General features: G+C 37.7%; 1 protein-coding gene across 1 annotated transcript; it reads right to left on the reverse strand.

Moving 5' to 3' along the window:
• Positions 1 to 369: 369 nt before the first annotated feature.
• On the reverse strand, positions 370 to 23,472 carry hck (HCK proto-oncogene, Src family tyrosine kinase). The gene is made up of 13 exons (XM_062426568.1): positions 23,228 to 23,472; positions 14,393 to 14,532; positions 11,817 to 11,850; positions 11,204 to 11,297; positions 10,887 to 10,982; positions 10,485 to 10,588; positions 8,872 to 9,021; positions 8,121 to 8,273; positions 7,856 to 8,038; positions 6,789 to 6,865; positions 4,822 to 4,975; positions 4,266 to 4,397; positions 370 to 2,956 (listed from the first exon to the last, which is right to left on the reverse strand). Exons 2-13 carry the CDS (start codon positions 14,522 to 14,524, stop codon positions 2,754 to 2,756), a joined length of 1,512 nt encoding a protein of 503 aa, XP_062282552.1. The 5' UTR covers positions 14,525 to 14,532; positions 23,228 to 23,472; the 3' UTR covers positions 370 to 2,753.
• Positions 23,473 to 23,634: the final 162 nt, after the last annotated feature.

Here is a 23,634-nt window from a genome sequence, read left to right on the forward strand (position 1 = left end):
TTCACTTATTGTTTAACTAGCATATACTATTGTTTTAAATGACTAGCATTAGCTTCACCTTCATTCATAAAAGTTGCATTAACTTAGCTTACTCAAATTTTCAAAATATTCTTTTTTATTTGACACCCAGAAATGTTGCACTAATTAATAACCCAGTAAAAAAGATGACTTCCACAATGATAAGAGGAACGAATAGTTTACAGGATTATGAAAGTGTTTATGGTGTTTTATCCCACCTTTATTTGGTACAGTGTGACTTTCGGAAGTCCACTTGTTTAACTAGCATATACTATCATTCTAAATGATTAGCATTAGCTTCACCTTCATCCATAAAAGTTCATTTAACTTAATTTACCCACATTATCAAAATACATATTATATATTTTTATTAATATTTTTTGCTCTTGTGTACACAGTTTGGATATGTTTCTAAAACATTTTTATTCGAACATTTTTACCAGTTGCATTCAACCAAGCATCTAACAAAATATGCAATACGTTTTTATAATGATACAACAAAAAGCACAAAAATATTTGTTACCCTCTGATTCTATATTGCGCATCACCTCTCTATATAAGCATTTCATAGCATTTTTTTTTAGATATTGCTGCTCACAGTTCTTTCTCAATGGATGATACCAAATCTGTCACATGAAATCTTAAATACAAGAGAATATTTCCATCGACGAATTTGAAATTTTGGTCCATAAAACACATTGTGGAACCATGTGAATCAAAGTAGTGAATATGGAATTATTATCGTACGATTTATCAATATTTCAGTGAAAATCATAACATACTAATGTGGACATAATGATGTTGCATCATTCATTTCCCCCATATCACCCACATGCTATCATTTCAACAATAACTGATTGTGCAAGAACTATTTAGCTATTTCCAGCAATGTGAGAAACACGTTAAAACAATGTAGAATAAAAATAGCAGAATCTTGAGTCCTGCTTTAAAAAATCTGGAAAAAGCTTTAACTTTTTTTGTGAAAGATGATTACATTTGAGATACAATAATATTCAGACCAGTACTATTTGCACAAATAAATTAATTTTCCAAACAGAAAAATGAAGGCCAAAAGATGTGAAAATCTCCATGCATTCCTTTTCCCAAACAAAGGCTAAATATCTATCTAAGAATCAACAACCATTATCAGTTAAGTAAATTACTATTTCTTTGTGTACACTTGTGTGTGTTTATATATATACAGAGCTAATGGAACAGAAAAGAAATGAAAGCAACACCAAAAAACAACCACTCCATAAGGCACAAAGATCGGGCAATGCGCAAAGCCACAGCATAATGGAAAATATCTTTGAAATATAAATAGAATGATTTAAGCATAATCAGTCATACATCTTGAACGTTCCACCTCCACAGTACCTTCTTTCCTTTCACAATGGAACACTTCAGACAGGCAAGTGGAATTGGACAGTTTTGCTTGCTTACTGAATTGGTGATAGAAACACAGTATTATCAGAGCCTTCACATATTTCACTGTGAACATGTGTTGTGGTTATAGCTTCCTTTGATAAATGCACAATGTGTGCTGGAGCACAACAACTCAACCCATCCTTTTCCATGTGACTGCTTTCAGGTGGCCTACTATTGTTTGTCTGTGAGGATGGCCATCTATGTTTATACTTGCATAAAAATGGTATAATTTTTTGTATGAGACAGTCATGTTTATATGTACAGTATTGCCTGCTACATCCTTGTCATGTAGAAGACCTTTGAAGGATTTAGGGACTGTACAAAAGTTATAGTCTGGGTCAGGGCAGAAAAATGGGAGGAATTTGTTTTCTTTCCTTTTTTCTTTTTATTTAGGATAGGATAGTCAGATTTTTATTTATTTTTTTTAAATTTCAGTCTTCCCTTTTAAATATATTAGTAGCATCCCAGTCTTGCTACTGTATCCTTGGTCTTGACAGCATCAGGGCTAATCCAAGCAAACCCTTACCCATCTGCACCTACAGTATAAGGCACAGCAATGCACCTGACCTGGTACCCACAATTATCTTTAGACAGATATACTGTTGTGTGTTTATAAAATGATGATACAGTGACCAACAAAATATGCACAATCTTTGGTATAACAAAAGGAGTACAGTAAAAGTAAAAATAAATTACATGAAACATTTTTTGTGTGTGTCACTTTTAAGACGCTGCTGATACTAACACACATATATCTGTATATATGTCCGCTAAATTTGCAAGACAGCTGTAGCCATATTAGCCTATGACCAAACCTTTAGAATATCATCAGACATCTGTTTTGCTGTAAGCTAAGTATGAGGTAGGATTGTATTTTTTGTAATATCAAAAATAGTAATAATAATTGTTTTTATTGTATTTGCATATCGCTTTACTTAATCTCAACTGTGGTTATGTTACTTTAAGTATTCTAATTCAAAGGGCCTAGCTTCTTAAAAAATAAATTATACGGTTCAACCCTTCCCAAATAATTTGTGTACAGTCCCTTGTTAGTATACAGTGTGTGTGAGCAAGTGAGACAGAAAGAGGCAGACAAGGAGAGACTGTGTGTGTGTGTGTGTGTGTGTGTGTGTGTGTGTGTGTGTGTGTGTGTGTGTGTGTGTGTGTGTGTGTGTGTGTGTGTGTGTGTGTGTGCTCTTAACTGCACTATAACTTTTTTGAAACTGGACTTGCTGGTATATATGAAAAGGACAGAATTGTTATTCTAGAAACTGTGTAAAAAAATCTGTCTGTGGAAGGTGGAAGTCTCATGGCTGCTGCTGATACTGGCTCTCTGTAGCTGTGTAGAAGTCCTCCAGGACACTCTGCAGGTAATCGAAGGTGGGGCGGTCCTCTGGCTTGTTCTTCCAGCACTCCAACATGATTTCATAGAGTTCCGTGGGGCAGCTTTCCAGGCGTTGCATTCGGTAGCCCTTCTCCAGAGAACGGATCACTTCTGGGTTGGTCATACCTGGAAACAAGTGCAAGTCATTGCGTTAAAAAGAAATCTGTCGAACCACAACCTTTTAATGGCTCATGTGGTGACATAAGATGGCACGCAAGCACTTTGGCTCTCTAGGTATGGTAATGTCTGTCGGTTCACTGCTTCCACATTAAAATATGTCAAGAGCTATTAAACAGAATCATGCCATGAAACTTTGTACAGGCACTCATGGCCCCTAGAAAATAAAGCCTACTAACTTTGGTGATCCTATTACATTTCCACTAGCCACCAGTAGGGTGACTTTTTTGTTTTTTATTGAAATGTCTCAATAAGTACGAATTGGATTGGCATGAAATTTGGTCCAGATATTCATTGTGCCAACATGATCAATGCTACCAACTCTGGTGATCCCCTGACTTTTCATTTAGCACTACCAACAGGCCAAAGTTTTAATTTATCCAGTGATCTCAACATCTACTTGATTGATTGGCACTCAAAATGTTATACAGACATTGGTTCGCAGACTGTGGTACTATGGCGATCCTCCCATCCTGACCTTTCCTCTGGCACCATCATGAGGTTGACATTTGTGGTTTTGAGTAAAATGACTCAATGATATACTGTCATGACATCTGGTAGTAATATTAATTTCATTACTTTTCAGGTCAAAATTTGTATTTGTCAAATACTTTGGTTTATAACAAAATACCTGCATGACTAATGCCATTCCCATCAGTTTCAGCTGTGCATTATGTTTAGTGCTAATCCGTTAATTAGCATGCCAACATGCTAAAACTGATTTCCATATAGATTTTCATCGGGCCCTCAGGCCTTCTTCAAGGTCAACAGTAGTAGCAAGACACAGGCACAGAAACACACATGCTTAACACATTAAACATTAAACATTAATATTAAATGTGCTTAACATTAGCATGTTAGCATTGTCATTGTGAGCTTTTTACCATGCTTCATTTAGGGGCTATCCATAATACCTTGAGAAAAGCTAACTCTGTAGAGGGCTATGGTGATTAAACAACACAAGAAGAAAACTTAAGACCGCCCTCCACACCTACAAGAGGAAAACTTAAAATGGCCCTCCACACCTACAATGTTCGCCTTTGTAAATTGTTTCTATCCTACCTCTAACTTCTCTGATGTCTCAAATTTACATGTATTATACCATTTTTGGAGGGCCACTTTAAACTGAGGGCAACAGAACTGAAGTGAGTGGTAGTTGAGTTGTAGAAATAGTGCAAAAGTGCAAAATCCCTGCCCTTCAGAGTGAATGTGAATGTGGCTAATACTGCATCAACTTTGAAATGAGTGCATCCCTTACCTGGGTATGGTGTGCGTCCATAGCTGATAATTTCTGTCAGCAAGACGCCAAAGGACCAGACATCTGATTTAATGGTGAAAGAGCCGTAGTTGATGGCTTCAGGGGCCGTCCACTTGATGGGGAACTTAGCTCCTGGTTAATGAGGAATATTGAAAAAAGTAGTCAGAATTGAAACATTAGTTGGCTCCTAATGACACTGCAGCAAAATTTCCTGCTCATCACACATCCTCTCAAACTCTTACATCTTACTTTTAATGGGGTAATAATACTTTTTTGGGGGGGGGTAAAGCCACATCAGACACTAATTACTGTACTGTCTTTTCATATGTCTGAACATATCTGGAGGGGATCTTTAAAATACAATTATTCATAGTAAAATAATTATGAAAATGAAAATGTTACATTGTTGTACAGTGAGTAATTTCCACCGAACTGAAGACACATTGACTGCTCCCATTTCAGCACTTTTCGGTCATCAGTTCCCCAGTCACTTAATCACTTATGCTGATGACACCTGGCTATACAAACTTGTGACGGTGAATAAATCGCATCGCACCTTCCCTGGCTGTGTACTCATTGTCTTCGATGATGCGAGCCAGGCCAAAGTCAGCAATTTTGCACACTAAAGCCTTGTTGACCAGGATGTTGGCGGCTCTCAGGTCTCTGTGGATGTAGTTCCTCTGCTCAATGTATGCCATGCCTTCTGCAATCTAGAAACAAATCCATGTAAAAAAGTCAAAACATGGTTCCAAATAATAGCTGTCAATGGCAACAATACAAAACAGCCTGAAACAGAAGTACTACATTTTAGTAAATGGATTGACAAATGTATCTGTTGGTTTTGTGTTCCATTTACTAATAGTAGATGTCCATGGCAATGACACAATAAAAAAAGGCTGAAACAGGATACTTCTGTGCTAGCAACATTTCCTTGCCGCTCTGTTTCTTTTAGTAAATGGATTGACAATTTCTCTGTTGGTTTTGTGTTCCATTTACAAATGCCATTACATACATATGACCTGGAATTAGTCCTTGTGTTTTTAGCGTTTACTGTTTCATGTGAGCTTTCTCCCTTTAGCAACCTTTGTATTAGCGCCAGATAAGACCAATCTCTCTCGCTATCTGATGAATCATTTAACATAACAAAAATCTGTTATGGTAGGGTTGAATCAAAACAGGCAGATCTAACCTTCCTCCTCTTCCCTTCCCTATCTGCTGTTTGTGTTAGATTCAAAGCAACTCTTGCAACAAGGCGCTAACGCCCCCTCCCACTCTCACACACAAACACGTTCATGTTCGTGTCAAGCAAGCTTTCCACAAGGTGACTGATTGGTCATAGCTCAACACAAGCAAGCCTGTGTCACCAGCATGTATATGAAAGGCAGGAATTTTATTTGCAGCTATAAATACGTTGAGGAATGATGTTGCAAATTTAAAAATTGCATCACCTATATGAAATGAGTGATACAACTTGTTAAAGCTGCTGCAAAAAGCAACATTTTTCCATTTTATAGCAGCTTTCCTTTCTGTGTTTTTGGGTTCTAGCTAGCGGTGTGGCATTCATCCTCTTGGGACATTCACACTCCCTCTGGAATGAATCCAGCAGACTGGGATGATCCCCTGACATTTCCTCCACGTCAGTTTTCATTTATCTAGTAAAATATCAAAACATCAACTGTGTAGAACCTTGAACTACATTGACCTCTATGAAAGGTGCTATATAAATAAGATTGATTGATTGATTGATTGATTGATTGATTGATTGATTGATTGATTGATTGATGGGAACCATTAATTTAAGTTTGAGTCAGAATTCTGGCTTTTTTCACATGTGGTCCTCGTCTTCGGAGGACTCATTCCATGCAGTGTAAACTCTATTTTCCACACAGTGCTGTCTGTGTCTACAGCTGCTATTACTGTTCCTATTCAAGAGTTGGCACAAGTTGGCTTGGAACTGCATGGGCCGAACTCACAAGGGCCTTGCCTCTGCAGCCGGATTGTATTGGCTGGATCAGGTTAACAGATCTTGACACTGTTTCCTTATGCAGGAATTTAGCTATTGTTCAATATTATTTCACTCTGGATAAAGTTTTAGTATTTTTCTGGCAATTAATACTGTCTGTTATTCTCTGAAACACCACACACACGCACACAAAGAATTCAGTTCTTGGTTTACTGGTGTAGACAGTCAGGCATGCAAAAACAAACATAGAGTATCACCAATAGCTGTGGGTCAAACATACCAAACTGTCTATTATACCACTGGGTGAGTTGCATCTTTTTAAAAATGTTTTAAAGTAGAAATTCAATAGTGAAAACACTAGCCAATAAACAGAACAACAGACTGTTGAACTCAAGAAATGTGAGTGTGAAAATTCAAATAAGTCCCGAATGCTTGAGACAAACAAAAGATTCATTGAAATAAAACACAAAACATTCGTCAAACAACTAGAGGATCTGGTCTGGCAGGCTGTCATGTATGGAATAGAGGACTGGCACTAACTGCGACTGAACGAATCTCACCTGGGCAGAGAAGTCGATGAGCTTGGGGAGCTGGACACGGTTGCCCTCATCACTCTTTAGGAAGTCTAATAAACTACCTGTAGGCACATACACACAAAGATGTTAACAAACACAAACTACATACAGTCCATGCTGACCATATGCTATAAAATATTTGTGACCTGGTGGTACAAAAATACACTCAGCATTAATAGACATGTATTAACAAAGGTTCAACCAATAGTTTTTAATGTTATACCAAATACATTTGAAGTCCATTGCAAATAGGGAGTGTAGGTAGACTCCCTGCAACTTCGTTAAATTGTATTTTTCTTGTACATTTAATATGTTGTTTAAATTTACAGCAGTGGTTCCCAAAATGTTCTATCTCAATACCCCCACAGGCCTGTCAGATGAACTAAATGACGCTTCGTCAACATCTCCCGTTATGTTTCGTCTTCATTTGAACTGATTTTAAACTGCATGTTAACACCATTAATTATACAAAAGTTGATATGGTTACGATATTTTGTTCATACAGTTAAATTGTCAGTGTTGTGCTTTGGTTTAATCAAGTTTGCATTTGTACTTCAACCACTTGCGTTTCAACCATTTATCGATTATTTTTCCGCTATTTTAACTATTTACACATTACTTATAGCAAGTATACCAACATACTTACCACTATTTCAACCATTACCATTAACCTAACTATCTACGTACATCATCTATTTATGTGTTACTTTTAGAAAACTATATTCATTACTTGTACCTATTTCAGTCATTTATCCTTTACTTTCAGCTAACCATTTAGACAACTCTGCTTGCTTTCTACCTAGTGACCTATGTAACCTGTGTATACCTTTGTAATCAAATTGTAATTTCACTTTTTTCTAATTAGCTAACCTACTCCACTCTTTCCATACCATGGCAACTGAAAAAGTACAAGTACCCCTGGTTGAGAACCACCAACTTACAGTATGTTAGTTTTAGTGTAATTTGATGTAGACCAAAAATTGAGCATGTGACGTTAACACGTGTTTCACTTGCATATGCATAGACATTCAGGAATGCATACAAACACATACCTTTCTCCATGTACTCAGTGATAATATAGATAGGCTCCTCCTTGGAGACCACAGCGTTGAGTCGGACCAGTTTGTCGTGCTGTAGAGTCTTCATCAGGTTGGCTTCGGCCATGAAGGCTTCCACTGACATGCTGCCAGGCTTCATGGTCTTCACGGCTACCTTCGTGTGTTTATTGTATGTAGCTTAAAACAGAACAATAATTACAATTAAAATGAATTGCTGGCCTCCTATACCCATGCATAACCTGACTCAGATCTATCTTACCCATCCAGACTTCTCCGAATTGCCCGGCACCGAGCCTCCTCTCCAGTTTGAGTGATGATCTTGGGATTTCCCAGGCGTCTTTCTCCCACGGCTTCTCGGGTTTGGGACTCAGACATGCGCTGGTCAGAGATTGGCAGAGGCCATCTCCCTGCTCTGTAATTCAATTAAATACATTTTACGATTAGTTTCAAGTATCTTTATTGTGAAGCATCCATGAAAAGACAGCTGGACAAGGTGATGTTATGCTTCTTCTCATGTACGAATGAATCCAAACACCTAGGAAAAGTAACATCTAAATAAATGAGCTTTAACTTAATACAAGAACTCTAATAAATAAAAATATTTAAAAAATATTGGAGTACAATACAATAGAAATGTAATGATTTTGTGGTGATGTTATTTTTCTTTTTTTAAAATACAGTACAATCTGTGCTCTGTTTTCATTTTTTTAAAATATCAAACATAAATTTGGCATAAATACTCACTATGATAATAACTCTGATAATGTTTCACAGAAGTTAAGGCATTAAAATTGGCCAGCAGAGGGTACTGTGCATCTGTACAAGCAGCATGATTAATGATGGAACACAGACTGAACCAGAGGCGCTTTTTAAATAAAACCATTAAATAAGTACAAACTTGAGAAAAACAAATTCCAATAATATCTGTGGGAAGAAAGGAAACTCAACTAGACCACAACAGAAAACTGCTGAGAGGATGTACAATCATTCAGTGACAGCAGTAAACTCACTTTTGTAATGGCTGACCAGCTCCTGCAGGGTGGTGAAGGTGATGCGGGGAGAGATGTAGAATCCTCCATTGTCCAATGTACGGATCTTATAATGTTTAACTGTGTCACCAGCAACAGCGTCGCTGTCCCTGACAGACAGAGAGTAGCTGCCTGTGGTTAAAGAGAAAGAAAGCAGTAGTGACCATGTGACCTGTGGGGGATTTTTGAAACGCTGATGCAAATCTTTCTTTCAGGGGACAATGGTAATTGCTGATATTTTAATCTGATATATCATTTAAAAATCTTTTATCTTTGTGAATGTTATTTTTTTCCCCTCATTTGTCACAGTGACTTAGATTGTAAATAAAATATATTTGAAGAAGAAAGAAAAAACAGATATGTACATGTACACATATATATTTATTGAAAGTATATGTAAAGAAAAAACAAAACAAAACTGTAGATTTTGATAAGATTCATCAATCTCAACTTTTCTGACTGCTTGAGCTTCAAAGCAAGCAATTCTCATGGCGTGTCATTATTTTCATATCATTTTTGACGCGTCCTTTGATATACAAATTGTGCCTTTGAAGAGAATACTCTTTACTTTACACTCCGATTTAACCGTCACAGATATTTCTCGTAACTGATTTGGAACAGAAGTAAAGTGTCATCGACATAGAGACGGCGGTGAGCTATCTTTGTAAGAACACGCAATCTCCTCTTTTTGTTCTCACTTCTCTTATCTTCTTGAGTAAAAGACGATAAAGCATCAGGGTTATCAGGGTTACTTTTTCATACTGGAAATACAAAGTACTTTTTATTTGAAGTAAACCGGACTTCCTGTGTAAAATTGATGGCGTGCCTCAAATATCTGTTCAGTTGGAGGAAAACTATTTTTTTGAAGACACTGATATTGATATAATATTGTCACCTTTTAAGTTGATATGGCAAACTTGTTGGCAAGCAGTCATGGTGCAACAATTGAATTCATTAGGAATCTTATGCCTGGCCACCTAAATCTTTATATCATGCAGTATCTGACTCTTTTTGTTGCTAAATGCTAACTTTGTCTGCTATTTGGTGTGTGGCAGATAGCATGCAGTGGCTTCATCAGCGTTTTTTTTGGTTTAAAATTAGCTCTCCCCTGTGTATGGAAACTATGCTGATGACAGCGGCGACCACAATGATAAGTTAAAAGATGTTAAGAAACCTCCTACAGTAAGTTTAGGGTGATGATTATCTGTTGTTTCATCACTACCAGGGGCAGCTGTAACATTACACATTGTCATCTCTTCTATTGTTAATCTAAACATTTTGTTTACAGCAGCTTTGAAGACAAATTATTAACATTAAAAGTATTACATGTTAGTTAACCCATGCATGTAGTACTTACTGTACTTGCTATGCTACAGATGCAATACAGGACTTTATTAGCCCCATATCAAAATGATGAACAAAATGTAATACTGATAGAGCAAAGTCTAAAGCATGTTTGTATGGTACATTTCAAAAAGACAATTATGTTTTCTATTTTTAAATATATTGCTTGATTACTGCCTGTACATCGCTCTATTGCGATTTTTGTCACCAAAAGGACAAACAATGAGGTTTTTTTAATGTGCTTTACTCACCCTTGGTGGTCTCACTGTCTCGGATCATGTAGGATCCCACTTTGTTCCCAGGGGCCAGCAGCTGCCTCTCAGCATCTTTCCTGCTCACGCCCTTGAAGAACCACCTAAACAACAGGAAACATCAGTTAGTACAAAAACCTCTTAACGGAAAAACCTCTCAGGACAAGTCTTCATTTTCCATTTATGTTGTGTGCTGTGTTTCCTTATTCACCTTATTTGACTTTGTAAAAAAAAAACCTACAAAGTGCCATTCAAGTATGATACGTAATACAACTATTAATAGTAATGTAAATCATAGTGTTATATAGTTACTGCAACTGGTAATAATATGTATGATTATGTAAACTTGTGGTAATCAATGAAATGATTGTAGTAGTGTGGTTTCAGTGTTGTTGCACTTACTCCTCTGCCTCCAAAGTGTCTTTGGCTACATAATTACTGGGGATGAAGCCTTCCTGACCTGAGCTAATTAACATAGCTCTCCACCACTCCCCCGATCTACAGAGAGAGAGAGAGAGAGAGAGAGAGAGAGAGAGAGAGAGAAAGAGAGTGTGATAAGGCACACAACAAGTGTGAATATTTCTTATACAGATGTGACAAACCACATGCTTTACTTAACTCTAAATTTAGAGTTCACAAACACCTTTTTACTCTTGTAACTGAAGCAAACAAAAGAGTATGCATAATGCTTGTAATGTCGCCGTTGATGCTCTACTCACTCCTCTAGGATTCGGAGTTTATCTCCCTTCTTGAAGCCGAGGTCTCCGTCATGAATGGCCTCATAGTCATACAGTGCCATGGCAATGCTCTCTCCTAGAAAAGAAAGAAGAGCAAAATGCCTTAGAGAGAGTTTTCATGTTTGTTGTGCACATGACTAGATATCTCTTGCATGTTGTTTTTTTAATGCACGCGCTGCATTTAGGTCTGAAGTGCATCTTTGTTGACGTGAGGTTGCTGACCAACTGACTTCCTTGTTTGCTTGATAATGATAGCAGTGTTCTTTTGAGCACTGGAGGCCTGTGTGGTGAGTGGGGCTATCGCTCTGTACCCACACACAGACTCTCCTTCCTCTCTCTTGTGTCTGCTGTGTTGAGTTTTAGAGAGTGTTGCATTATGTCTCATCAGTACTGACTTAGATAACGACTGTAAACACGTTTTCCTGGTATCCTGTTAGATTTTGGTGTCGACAGTATGACGTTGCTTACAATCGAATGACCTAACTAACCTCTGTGTTCCTCAGTGGGCTACTTTAATATGAGATGCAGAATGAAGCACATGTGCTTAAAGGTTACAATACATACTGTGTAGGTGTAAAGAAAGATTGTGACTCACCATCTGGCACGTTTGCATTGGAAGGCATTTTGCTCTGTGGGTAAAAAGACAGAGACAAATATGGTGGTATGAGGCAAAAATAAGAAGTCATTCCTATCAAAAACTAATTAAAAACTCCATATTTGTTGACTTTAAATGAGAAAAACAATGTTCTTAAAGCTACAATAATTAATTTTGGCCACTTGGGGGCAGCACAACAACCTAAAAAAATTAATATTTTATCAACATAAAAAGTTATTATGGTGAACGCATAAATATACACATCCAGCACACACAGATCAACATTCAATTGAAGTCATGTTTCTGTTCCCCTGATAAATGTAAGCCATATATTCACCCCCTTTTAGCTATGTTTTGGTCCCATCAACTCCTGTCTCTTTAGCTGCTAAATGCTAGAATTTCTTCACTAGCTAGTTGCTAAGTTTGTCTTTCTGCTGTTTGGAAGGTAGTATATAATAGGTCTATTAAACCCCCCCCCAAGAAAACATCTGCCTACTGCATCTGGATACAGAGTTGGTGAGAGAGGTGATACAAAACAGTAAAGTTGGAGCACTGTAAAAACCAAAACAATTAGCTGAAAGAGGCTAAAATGCTCCTTAAAGCTGCACGGAAGTGCAGAGTTGGACGGTAATTATTTGTGGGTTCATCACTATAAGCACCCACTTTCACATTATACATATTTGTTTTTTCTACTGTTATTATAAAAATAGTGTTTAGTGCACCTTTAAGGTGGTTGCCCAGCCTCAGCAAAGCAGGATTATTTTACCTTCTTCTGAAATGGCATATTATTAGATTATATTTCAATAATATACTCTATTTCACATTTTAAAGCAAAGATTATGTAACTAAAAGCACTTTATAGCTCAAGTTTTGGACTGAAATTCAACTAGAATGCACAGATAACAAACTGGTAACATTTGAAAGGAAGGGAGGAAGGAAAGACTTAGTCATATCAACTTTGAAAATCAGGATGTTGTTGACAGTTATCTTCACTTTAAGTGTTTGGTTGCATAGTGGTTTTGCTCTATTTTAGAAACAGTTTGTTTTCAGAAGTTTCAAAGGTATAATAAGACTGAGCTGTGCAGCTACCAAGCAGTCAAAAAGACTGCCTGTAAATTTAGACCTCTGTGAGATAGTATAATACAGTATATATGGGCTGAAGAATGAGTGTTGCCTAATAGTGAAGTTTTGATCAAACGTATCTTGCCTCAGTGCTCTGGCTATGCTGCTTCTGTCACTTCCTCTTTCTTCATTGAGGGTGAAAGACACATTACAGTCAGAACACAGGAAGCAGTGGCCAGAGGAACCACACAGAGACAGCGCACTGCTATTTTACCCATGGCAGATCAAAGTTTGGCCAGTATGCAAATACACAACAAGCTACAGGAACATTTTCAGAGCGAACATCAGTCACACTTCTATCCTCTTTGTAAAGCACGGGGAAAGTAACTCCCACTGTGTCTTCGTCTCTATTTTGTAACTCTTCACACTTTCTTGCACTTTGGCTTCTTCATTTCACACTCTTCATGTTCTTTACTTAAAGCCTGGTTACTTTTGCAGGTGTGTCAGATCTAATTAAAGATCTAAATTCATGTGTAGTGCTGTACTTAAAGTTCAACTAAAATCACCTTTTAGTCATCGCTTTTTGCAGTCTAATGTAATGTCAGTATGTTTTTTAAAAATTCATTATTAGTAGTTGTGTATAATAAGGAAGAAAATAGGGGAAATATCAGGTTTGTTAGGGTGTGTTGGCGTCTGCTGTTGAGAATGAGAACAAGCAACGTCATGTGGCAGAAATGTTTCACTGGCAGCATTATTGAAGATTGAAGACCACAACATCATTTAAATGTACTGTAGTGTTATTTACAGGGACGTAACATGTCCTGCTAGTTAGCTAACTAGCTCATAAACTGATGTAAGCAGTGAATGTTAGTTTGACAGCTCATTCATCAAGCTAAGGTGTATGTTCATGATTTTAAGGTAGACAGGAAGGACACTTAATTTAAAAAGCTAACGTACTGTTGCTGCTGTCTGATTGGCTGTATGGAAACAAGTTCTTCCTCAACACAGACAGAAGAATATTCCAAAGAATTAATGTAAAGATGTGTGGCACCATCATCAAACAGACCTCTCAAAGGAAAATATATGACATTTGACTGCATGTGAACATGCAATTTAATGTGTTGAAGTTTAAGTTCTACTTTCTGTTCCCCTTTTTCTTTACTTGACTATTTCCATTTGATGCTACTTTATACTTCTACACCACTATTGTATGTATAAGAGGAAATTATATCATTTTTACTTCCTTACATGTATATGACGGTTATATTTACTTGTTACCTTCATGATCTTACTTGTTTTACATGAACAAAAATATAATAATACTTATGCAATGCAATACACTTCTAAAGATGGCAGCAATGGTTTCCTTCCCCTTACGAAAAACCTATGTTTAGTGTTTGCACATTGTCACATTTGAGACCCAAAAGGCTGAAATTCTGCAGTATCTCCAAAAGCATTTTTTAAGAGGAAAAGTGTGAATGAATATTTCTCGATGTGATTACATTACTGCTTACAGCTTTGTTTCCAGAGTTTCCTGCAGTGGGGTCTTTGACATAGTGGGCCGTCTGTGTGCGGTTCTGCAGCTCATCGTTACCAGTCCCTTTGCCGAGAGGCTCCTGCTCCTTCTTCGAGCCCACACAGCCCATAGTGCTCTCTGTAGGAAGACAACAGAAGAAAAACAGCAAGACATGAAGGCTATGGAAGCCAGCAGGAAACTTCTATTGAGATATATGAAATTAAATATTCAGAACGTATTTAAGATCCCACCCATGTTTAGTACTGAATATATAATAAGAAGAACCCAAAAAGGGTTTTTCCCATAGGCTTACATTGTGATAACCCTAACCCTAACCCTTACACTGTAATTCAGTAGATACATTTTTCTCAGCGTCACAAAAACTCATTTCACTATCAGAATTTGATCCGTTTGGTCTGATCACATTTTGAAAATCCAGAAGAGCCACATTTATTACATTGTTTTATCCACTTTCGAGATGGCTGGAGGGCTAAACCGGAAGTAGCCTACTATGCAGAAGAGTAAGAACACTTTTTGGCTTCATGCACCACTGAGCACCTTACATAGGAATGAACGCTGTATCTAGCTCTCTTTATACATCCTTGCATTTGCTGCTAGTGTTGCCATGGCAATAACGTCCAAATCTAACGTTGTCACATCAGTGGTAATCACCCATTCAAGCATTTGTAAAATGGTGAAACAGACACGTCGACTACATTAATTATAGTTTTCTTACATTGAGGACAAAAGAGAGCCTGAAAGTTTGCTTAGAATAGAAATCACAGCTTTCCCTTCGACTTATTTAGCGATGATGAATGACTTGTACAAGTTGCTGATGTGTTAAAAAAGTTAGACACATTACATATGTCTATGAAAGGAATGGGGGCAAAATATGATTGAATACTCAGCCATTCAGGAAAAAATATTGCATTGTAGGCGAATCACGCTTCCAAAAATAGGCTCAACAACTAAAGACCAGAGGCAAAAATACACTCAAGAAAACTGTTGTGGTACATCTCACTTAACTTGTAGGATCGTTTCAACAACTACTTCTCTGAGAAACGTGTAGGTGATGACTGGGTATGCCATTTAAACCTGTTTAAAAAGCAATTAGCTGTAATTCAAGCTTTCTTGAAATGAATTTGAGCCCTTCAAAAATTTGGGTCGCGACTTAATGACTTAAAAATGTGGCTAGACCAGTTGAGAATCAGTTCACCTCTGAATTCTGCAAATTATGTACTGGTGAAATATTATGCGTGAGACACTACTAGAAGTAGACACAAAACTAGATAATTACTAGTGTCACAGAGATATCTGTGATTCGCGATCATTATTTGTGGTAATGCAAAATATATAACAGGTCACTACTGAATTATTAAAGGCATTAGAAGGTTAGTGATGACCCTCACTTTAATTTGAGGTTAATTTTGTAAATTTAGGTACAGCAGCCATAATCTGCCACTCTTGACAGAGATGGCAGGTATCTTTACATATTAGTTTGTTTTCCTTTTGACGATAACAGAAACATATTAGTTCAATGATACTACAGAATAAATCCAAGCATGGTTTAGTAGTTCTTTTTACCCCTTCTGACCTCAAGTTTAACCTCTCTTAACTGTTTGTAACATGTGAGTAGTAAGCTAGCAACAAATCTACTCACAACAAGTAACAACAAGACTGAATTTCATACAAAACGTATTGTAACGTAAGATACCAACTCATATAAGCTTCAGCTGAACTTCTGGTGGAATAGTTCCAGGTTTTTTAAAAAGATTTATTGGGGGATTTTTTTGCCTTTATTTTGATAGTAACTGGCAGAGATGCCGACAGGAAACAGAGAGAGGGGCCTGCAACATAGGTCAGATTCGCTGCGATTATGTGGCATGCGCTCTAACCACTCTACCACTAGGGCGCTCCAGGAAGTAGGAATTTGAGCACATCAGTATAGTATTAAGACAGACTTCCGAACCTACCCTAAAGCCTTTTTTTCTTTTACAACCTGAAATTAAGACCATACACCAGTCGAGGAATCACTGTTGAATAAAGCAAAAGTCAAAAGATTTGGTAGCCATTTTTGAATGAATTTACTATTTTGAAAAAGGAAGTCTTCGTGAATTTTTACATTAGCCACATGAACAGTCCATCATGTTGCATACTTGCTAATGTGCTCACCAGCTTTGGTTGGGCATTATGCTCTGATGCAAGGGCGCCGGAAGTAGAGGCCCCAATTTTCATCAAGTCATTAATTACTGTATCACCAGAAAGGCCCCTATATTGCAACACTTGTGGTAAAAGGACATTTCAATCATTCCTGTTCACTCTTAAGGTAGACGAAAGGTTTGATTTATTGTAATATGATTTGGGGCTTGGCTGCTTACAACACAAGGACAATGCTAACACTCCTTTTGCCTGCTTGCTTTTACTCAGTCGCGGAAGTGTCTAATCTAATCCTGCTAGCACTATTTAGCTTTACCTTTGGAATTATACTGCCACCTTGTGGTGCAAGCAAGCTATAGTTACTCTGCGAAATTTTAGTGACAGCCTCATGTCTATCTACAGCTGCACATACACAAATACACACATACACCAACACTTTTTGGTGTTTTGGTGCCCACGCTCAGATCGGTACCTTATCCTCCTGTGACCTAAGAGCCTCACTGACGCAAGTTGGAAACTTCTAGTCACTTCCGTGAACGCGTCTGAAAGCTTTAACACATATTAACAGAGCTGAGACATTCTCTCTCTCAGCTGACTGTTACTGTAGATGTACTGCATGTCTCTAATATTGGGTGGAGAAGGCGTGAAAATGCCATATCACATGATTTTGTTAGATACTCTTCACTATAGGCGGAAGACTGAGAAGACAAAGATGCCTTACAGTTTACAGCCTGCCAGATGACCAAGACAGCATGACTTTTGGGATTATTAAAACTCTCTCCCTTCACATTGTTGTTGATTTCTCCCAACTTGATGCCAGCAACACAACAGCGTAGTTACTTAAAGGACTTCCTCTCTACTTTGCCAGTAAAAGCATTTCTGCACAAGCCCTCTTATTCATCTGTAACATCAAGGGAATGCTTTGCTTTTTTTTCCTGAGTATCAGACTGTATCCGTGTATGTATTTACATGTAAATGTGTATGCAGTTATATGGAACAAAGTTTAACAGAAGTGAGAACAAAGAGGGAGTCTGTGATGGGAGATAGACGCCGTTTTATTGCTCATCTCATCTCATCGAGAGAGAGAGAGAGAGGGTTGCACTGTGTAGTCTATCTCACTTCAGCTCAGAGAAACAGATCATGGCACATATGCTGAATGAAGGAAGTAATCTTTATCAGCAGGGCTAAACAGCAGGACTCTGTTACAACACAAACAGATCTACTATGGCTATAGAGGTCTTGTCACCTTGAAAGAACACCTTGAAGAAAAGAGGACATTGATATTCTTCTGAGGATACACTTTTAAATTAGTGGCGACACAAAAACGCCAACACTCACAAAATGTTAATGTTCGGTGGTTTATTCTACAATTCACAATCTTTACTGTACATAATCTCACTGCCCTAAGTGGAAAATGTTTTAGCATTTAGACACAGGAAGTTCCGGTGTTCTTAAGGGCAAAAGTAGTGACGTTGAAGTATTTGCTTCCTTTTTCTCTTTGTTCCAAACCTTGTTCCTCTTTCAATTCCTAATCAATTATTTTTTTCAATTTTTCTTTTGACCTCTATTTAAAACTCTTCCAAATAAAAACAGTGAACAGACATCGTGTAATATTTTTACTGAAACAGAATGGAGGTTAGCATGAGGCTGTTGGTAACACATTGCCCCAGTTTGGCTCTGTTAAAACGTAGCTGACATTGATCCATCTTTGTTGTGTGTAACGGAGTGAAATACATATCGAAGTCAATTTACTCTGCTCTCAGTGAGTGGAAACAGGACAAAAACATGTCTTCTAAAACTTGCAACAGTGAGAACTATTCCGACTCCATTGTGGTGACCAGCAAGCCACAGCTGTGAACTTAGGGTAGATAAAAAGCGTCGTAAAGCTACATGATGCTTCCCTGATGCACATACATACAAATGAGTAGATGTTTGTTTATTTACTGTAAAATGCACATTATAGTACCAAGAAAAATATTACAATAAGTACAATTAGATTTCTAGTAGTGTACATCTTTTAAGCAGCAGATTTGGGAGACTAATGAAAAATACATTAATTTAGTTCCACTTGATACTTGCACATCCTTATATTGTGTTCTGTTTTCCTGTGGTTTGAATGATGCACAGCACTTAATACGTGTTAAATTTGATATATTTAGAGGTCCAGATGTGCGTTAAGGCAACATAACACTCAAACTTCCTGGCACAAGTGCAGACTGTGCCGTCCATTCTGGCAGTAATTCAATTCAATAGAGATTAAAGCTTTTGTTAACACAGTATCATTCTAATTCTTCAGAAGCTGTACGTTTCTATTCATAGTGGCTGTAAATGGAGTTAGAAAGTTTGTTGACATTAACCTACGCATAGAAAATTATTTGTATTTTGGTTATGTTAGTTAGCATTATGAAACAGCTAGCCTAGCACTGTCTAAAGTTAGCAAAATGTGCCTACTAACACCTAAAGTTCACTAACTACCATGTTATATCTCATTAAACAGAAGACCAAGAAGTTATGGTTTTACATGCAGAAGTAGTTCTCTCTTCTGGGGTAGTAAACTTTGAATTCTGACAGGTGAAACCCTCCTTTGCGCGTAAAGTGGAAATGCAACTAGCTTGCTATGCATTCATTGTGCTAAACAGCAGATTGGGAAAAGGGGTGTAAGTCTGTGTTTAATGGAGTAGTATAAAGAGATGACACATGGGTGTCTAGGGTAAAGGCATACAGAACACCATAACATCACCAGAACATCAAGTATAGACTGAGCTGATACTCCTTGCCACATGTCTGCGATCATAACAGAGAAAAGTGGATGATCAGCAGGGTGGATGCTACTCTTTTACTGAGGGAAGGCTCCTTTAAATGATACACGAGAATGGGCGCTTGAGTGAACAGAGCCCCATTAGAGCATAAATCCTGTGTGAAATTTTAAAAAAAGACAAAACTTCTCTGAAAGTGGTTTGCATATCAAGACTCCATGGTATTTTAAAAATGGATGGAAGATAGTAAAAGATTGTTTTTATGTACTTCATCATTCTCCTCCCCTTGCTGAAACACTTGTTGGGGGATATGAAAGATAAATCTGTGAAAAAAAAGCTTGTGCTTTGTCTATGCTGACAGTTTCAGTTCTGTGTTGGTTTTCCACTCCTTCATGTTTGTTATCAGCGTCTTTTCAACCTTCAATCTTGAAAAAAGAACCATGAATCAAATTAACATTGGGGTTATATTGGTAACGCTTTATTTTAAGTCCCTCTATTTAATGTTCATGAGCAGTACTCAAACATTAACCTAATGGTTTATAACATAGAGTGGTATACGAAAAAAAGTATAATACTGTGCATTTATAAACAATTACAATGTTCTTATATCTGCTTATAGGTAAATCAAAGGGTTATACACAATTTATTAAATGTTTGCATACTGCTTATAAATGCTAATTAGGGTAAAGTAAAAGGTAAACATGATATTACATTTAAATCAATTAATTTCAACTACTTTCAACTGTATTTTGTTCATCCTGATCCACACCATCAGTCTATGAGATCACATTTAGTTAGTTTCAAAGTAATGTCCAAAGAAAGATCATATCTAATGGTGGAAATCCCGGTTTAATGTCATCATCCAACACTGCCCACCAAATATCCACTATGTTTTGAATCCATTCAAATCAACAGACTGACTATCCAACACATTTTTTTTTTTTTTTTTTTAAACTCCCTGAGATTGTAATAGGATTAAAATTGTAACCAGCAGAGTGTAGTTTTATATCTTTCTCATTTCTGTTGGATGCAACAGTGTCTTGTATTTGTTCAGATCATAAGAATAATGACAGGTGCAGATAACCCAGAGGCCACACTGAGCTTCAACATGGCCCCAAAGAACCAAATTCAATGATACGTTGTTGCCACTGTGACCATAGGTGGGAGGGAGTTATCTGCTTTAATGACATAATCCTGTTTATCTGTGTCATACTAACATGTAGTATAACAGTAATCTAGTAAGTGAATATCCTAATGTATGTCAGTTACACAGCTTCTATGTAAAGTGTGCTATAATTAGCCTTAGATACCGCAAACTCATACCAGAACCAAATTAGGCTGTCGCAGCAAAATATCCAGAGTGCACTGACTTCAGTAAGGGTGCATTTTATTGCTTAATTCAAATTTTCCATTTGAAAGAGGAATTGGGTTATGTCTTCTTTCAAATATTGAATTGTCATGCAACTGTATGAGAAAAGCACCCCATCACCTCTGAGGGGGAAGTAGTAAGTCTGCATTTAAAAAAAAGGTGATAGATCATGTAGTACATTGTTTTATGTATTTTGTGATAATATCCAATTTTGACAAGCAAAAATACGCAGAATTTTACACCGAATTTCAATTTAAGAAGAGTTAACTTCTTAAATTTACACTACACTCCAAAAACATTATTCAAGATATGATGTTGCTGTCACTCCTGTAATAATCTAAGGTCAGCGTTCATATAAAAGCCCAGTTCAGAATGATCAAATTATATCCTGCCATGCAAATGAGCCCCACTGCAATCATCAGCCTGGGTGGCTGTTAATCTACCAAACTGCATAGATACGAAGCCACAATCAGCACAAGCTTGATTTGGCCCCATAACCCAACAATGACAAACATGTCTAAATATATAGTTGAATATTGTTGTATATGTTATTTACCCTAGTTATAAATGTTGTGGCTGTACATGCAGCGAGCAGGTACCAGGACAGTTCAGAAGTCAATATATCCACACTGTTTACCCGTTGTCCCCATAAACTAATTGAAGCTAGCCACTTTGTCTGTTGATGTCAGCATGCAGGATTCTAATACACTGTATTCTACCACCACTGGGAGACAGCAATAATTCATGAGTATTCTGTTATGAGGAATGATTGTTACCCCCCCCCCCCCCCCCACCAGATGTAAATTTTGTGGGCTGTGAAAGGCTGCCAGGGTGTGTGTGTACCTGCCTGGGACTGCCTCAGGCCATAACAACATCACCTGGCAGCCTGGCACGCGACCAACAGGACATTATAGAGGGAAGAAGACAGAAAGACAGACAAAGAAGAAAGAAAGCTCACCACTTTATATTCTTATTAAGTTACTTATCAACAGGAAATGGCAGGGGTCACTGGACTGCAGGATGTCTCCATTTCACACACAGGCACACACACACACACACACACACACACACACACACACACACACACACACACACACACACACACAAGGTAAGACTTGTAGCTCATACCAAAAAAATGATATTGCAGGTTGTATGAATTTCTATTTGAAATTAAAAAACAGTTATAACTCTCCGTTCCCTCTTACCGCCACAATTTTGGGGTTGTCTCATTTTGCCATCTTACTTGTAGTTTGTTGGAAAGTCGATAACAGTTTTGGTCTTTGTGCGTTCATTGGACAGACCGGTCCAGTACGTCCTAGCTTTACGAGGTTAGCCACCGACAAAAGAGGGGAAATTAGATGCTGAATGAATTTGTAACTGACTAATTACAGCAAAATTGAGCAGAATACAGCGTGTTATTCTTGCAGTTTCTTATACAATTAGATTTGACTGTAAAAATTCTAATTATTTTTCTTCCTCAAAGCAAGAAACACTCCGCCGACCAACCATATCATTCAAAAATCCCCTCAAATTTTGGGTTGCAATTACAAAATTTGGGGTTAAAGTTGCTGAAGTGGCAGTAGTAATGCAAGCATGATAAAATCTGTGGAATTTAACAATGACCACCAGTATGTTGCAATACTGTAAATTCTCTCTGAAGGATGTGTAAAAGCTGCTTACACATACACGTCTTCATACTCTTTAAAATACATTTATGTCTGATGCAACATTTTTTGGAGCATATTGACCAATGACCAGGACATGATCTGAAGCTTATCATATCTTACATATCTAAAACAGAAACTTAATGTGATGTGCAGACACTGGAGGACCACTGAAGAGAACAGAAACTAGTCTGCTGGTTTCTAGATGGACAGTCTAAAAATAAGTGACACACAAACACACACGCCTATTTGTATAGCTATTTTAACGCAGACATTCTTTGACATAATTCATTCCCTAGCCCTAACCATCACAACTAAATACATAACCTTAACCGTCACCCGATTCTAACCTTAACCTTATAACCAAGTGTTAACACTCAAACAGACCTTTGAAGGTGTGTCAGAAAGTGAGGACCCCAGAACGTCCTCACTTTGCAGTGAAAACTCAAAGTTCTCATAATGATAGCAAAACAAGTGCACACACACACACACACACACACACACACACACACACACACACACACACACACACACACAGCCAAATTACGACAATTAATCAACTTTCCCCACTAAACCAACCTACCACTTTTCACACTTGTTCTGCAGTCTGATCTTGTAGTTATATACAAATGATTTATGACTTGAGTACTAAAACTTTTATAGGCGGTGGTTGGTTCAACTATTAAAGGTGAAGTTCTCCTTTTTTGAGAGCACCCTGAGCATCCTTGTTCTAACACTGCATGAGTTCACGTAGCTTTACCGTTACAATTCCCTTCACTTCACTGCCTCTGAGTATCACTAATATATATATATATATATCATGTTTTTCAGACTGTTCGGCTTCTGCTTACTACCAACTAGCAACATCATATCAAGAAGACACTTACCGCGTTTCAGCCAATCACTTCGTCGATTATTTCTGCGCTCGTAAAAATGATCTTCTAGAGTCTGGTGACCGTGTTAAGAATATTCCTCATTTCTTCCGTGTGGCTTCCATCCTTTTTTTTATGGTGGATTTTGTCTTGAGGAGTTAAGTTGACGATGGGGCTGGGGCAGCAAGGCGCAGCGCAATGGACTCGGACGAGGAAGTTTGAGCTTTGCGCATCTGACTGAGTTGATGAAAAAGAGGAACAAGCTCTCAGCTGCCTCCACACCAATCCTACTCTTAGTTTCACTGGTTGAAATAGCCGGCTTATCGCTGCCCCCCTCCCCACCCCCTCCCTTCACCCCTCCTCCCAGCTGCCTCGTCAATGACACTTCAGTTGAACTGGCGGAAGAGAGAGATTGTGTGCCA

Source organism: Scomber scombrus, chromosome 10, assembly GCF_963691925.1.
Source record: "Scomber scombrus chromosome 10, fScoSco1.1, whole genome shotgun sequence".
Lineage (NCBI taxonomy): Eukaryota > Metazoa > Chordata > Actinopteri > Scombriformes > Scombridae > Scomber > Scomber scombrus.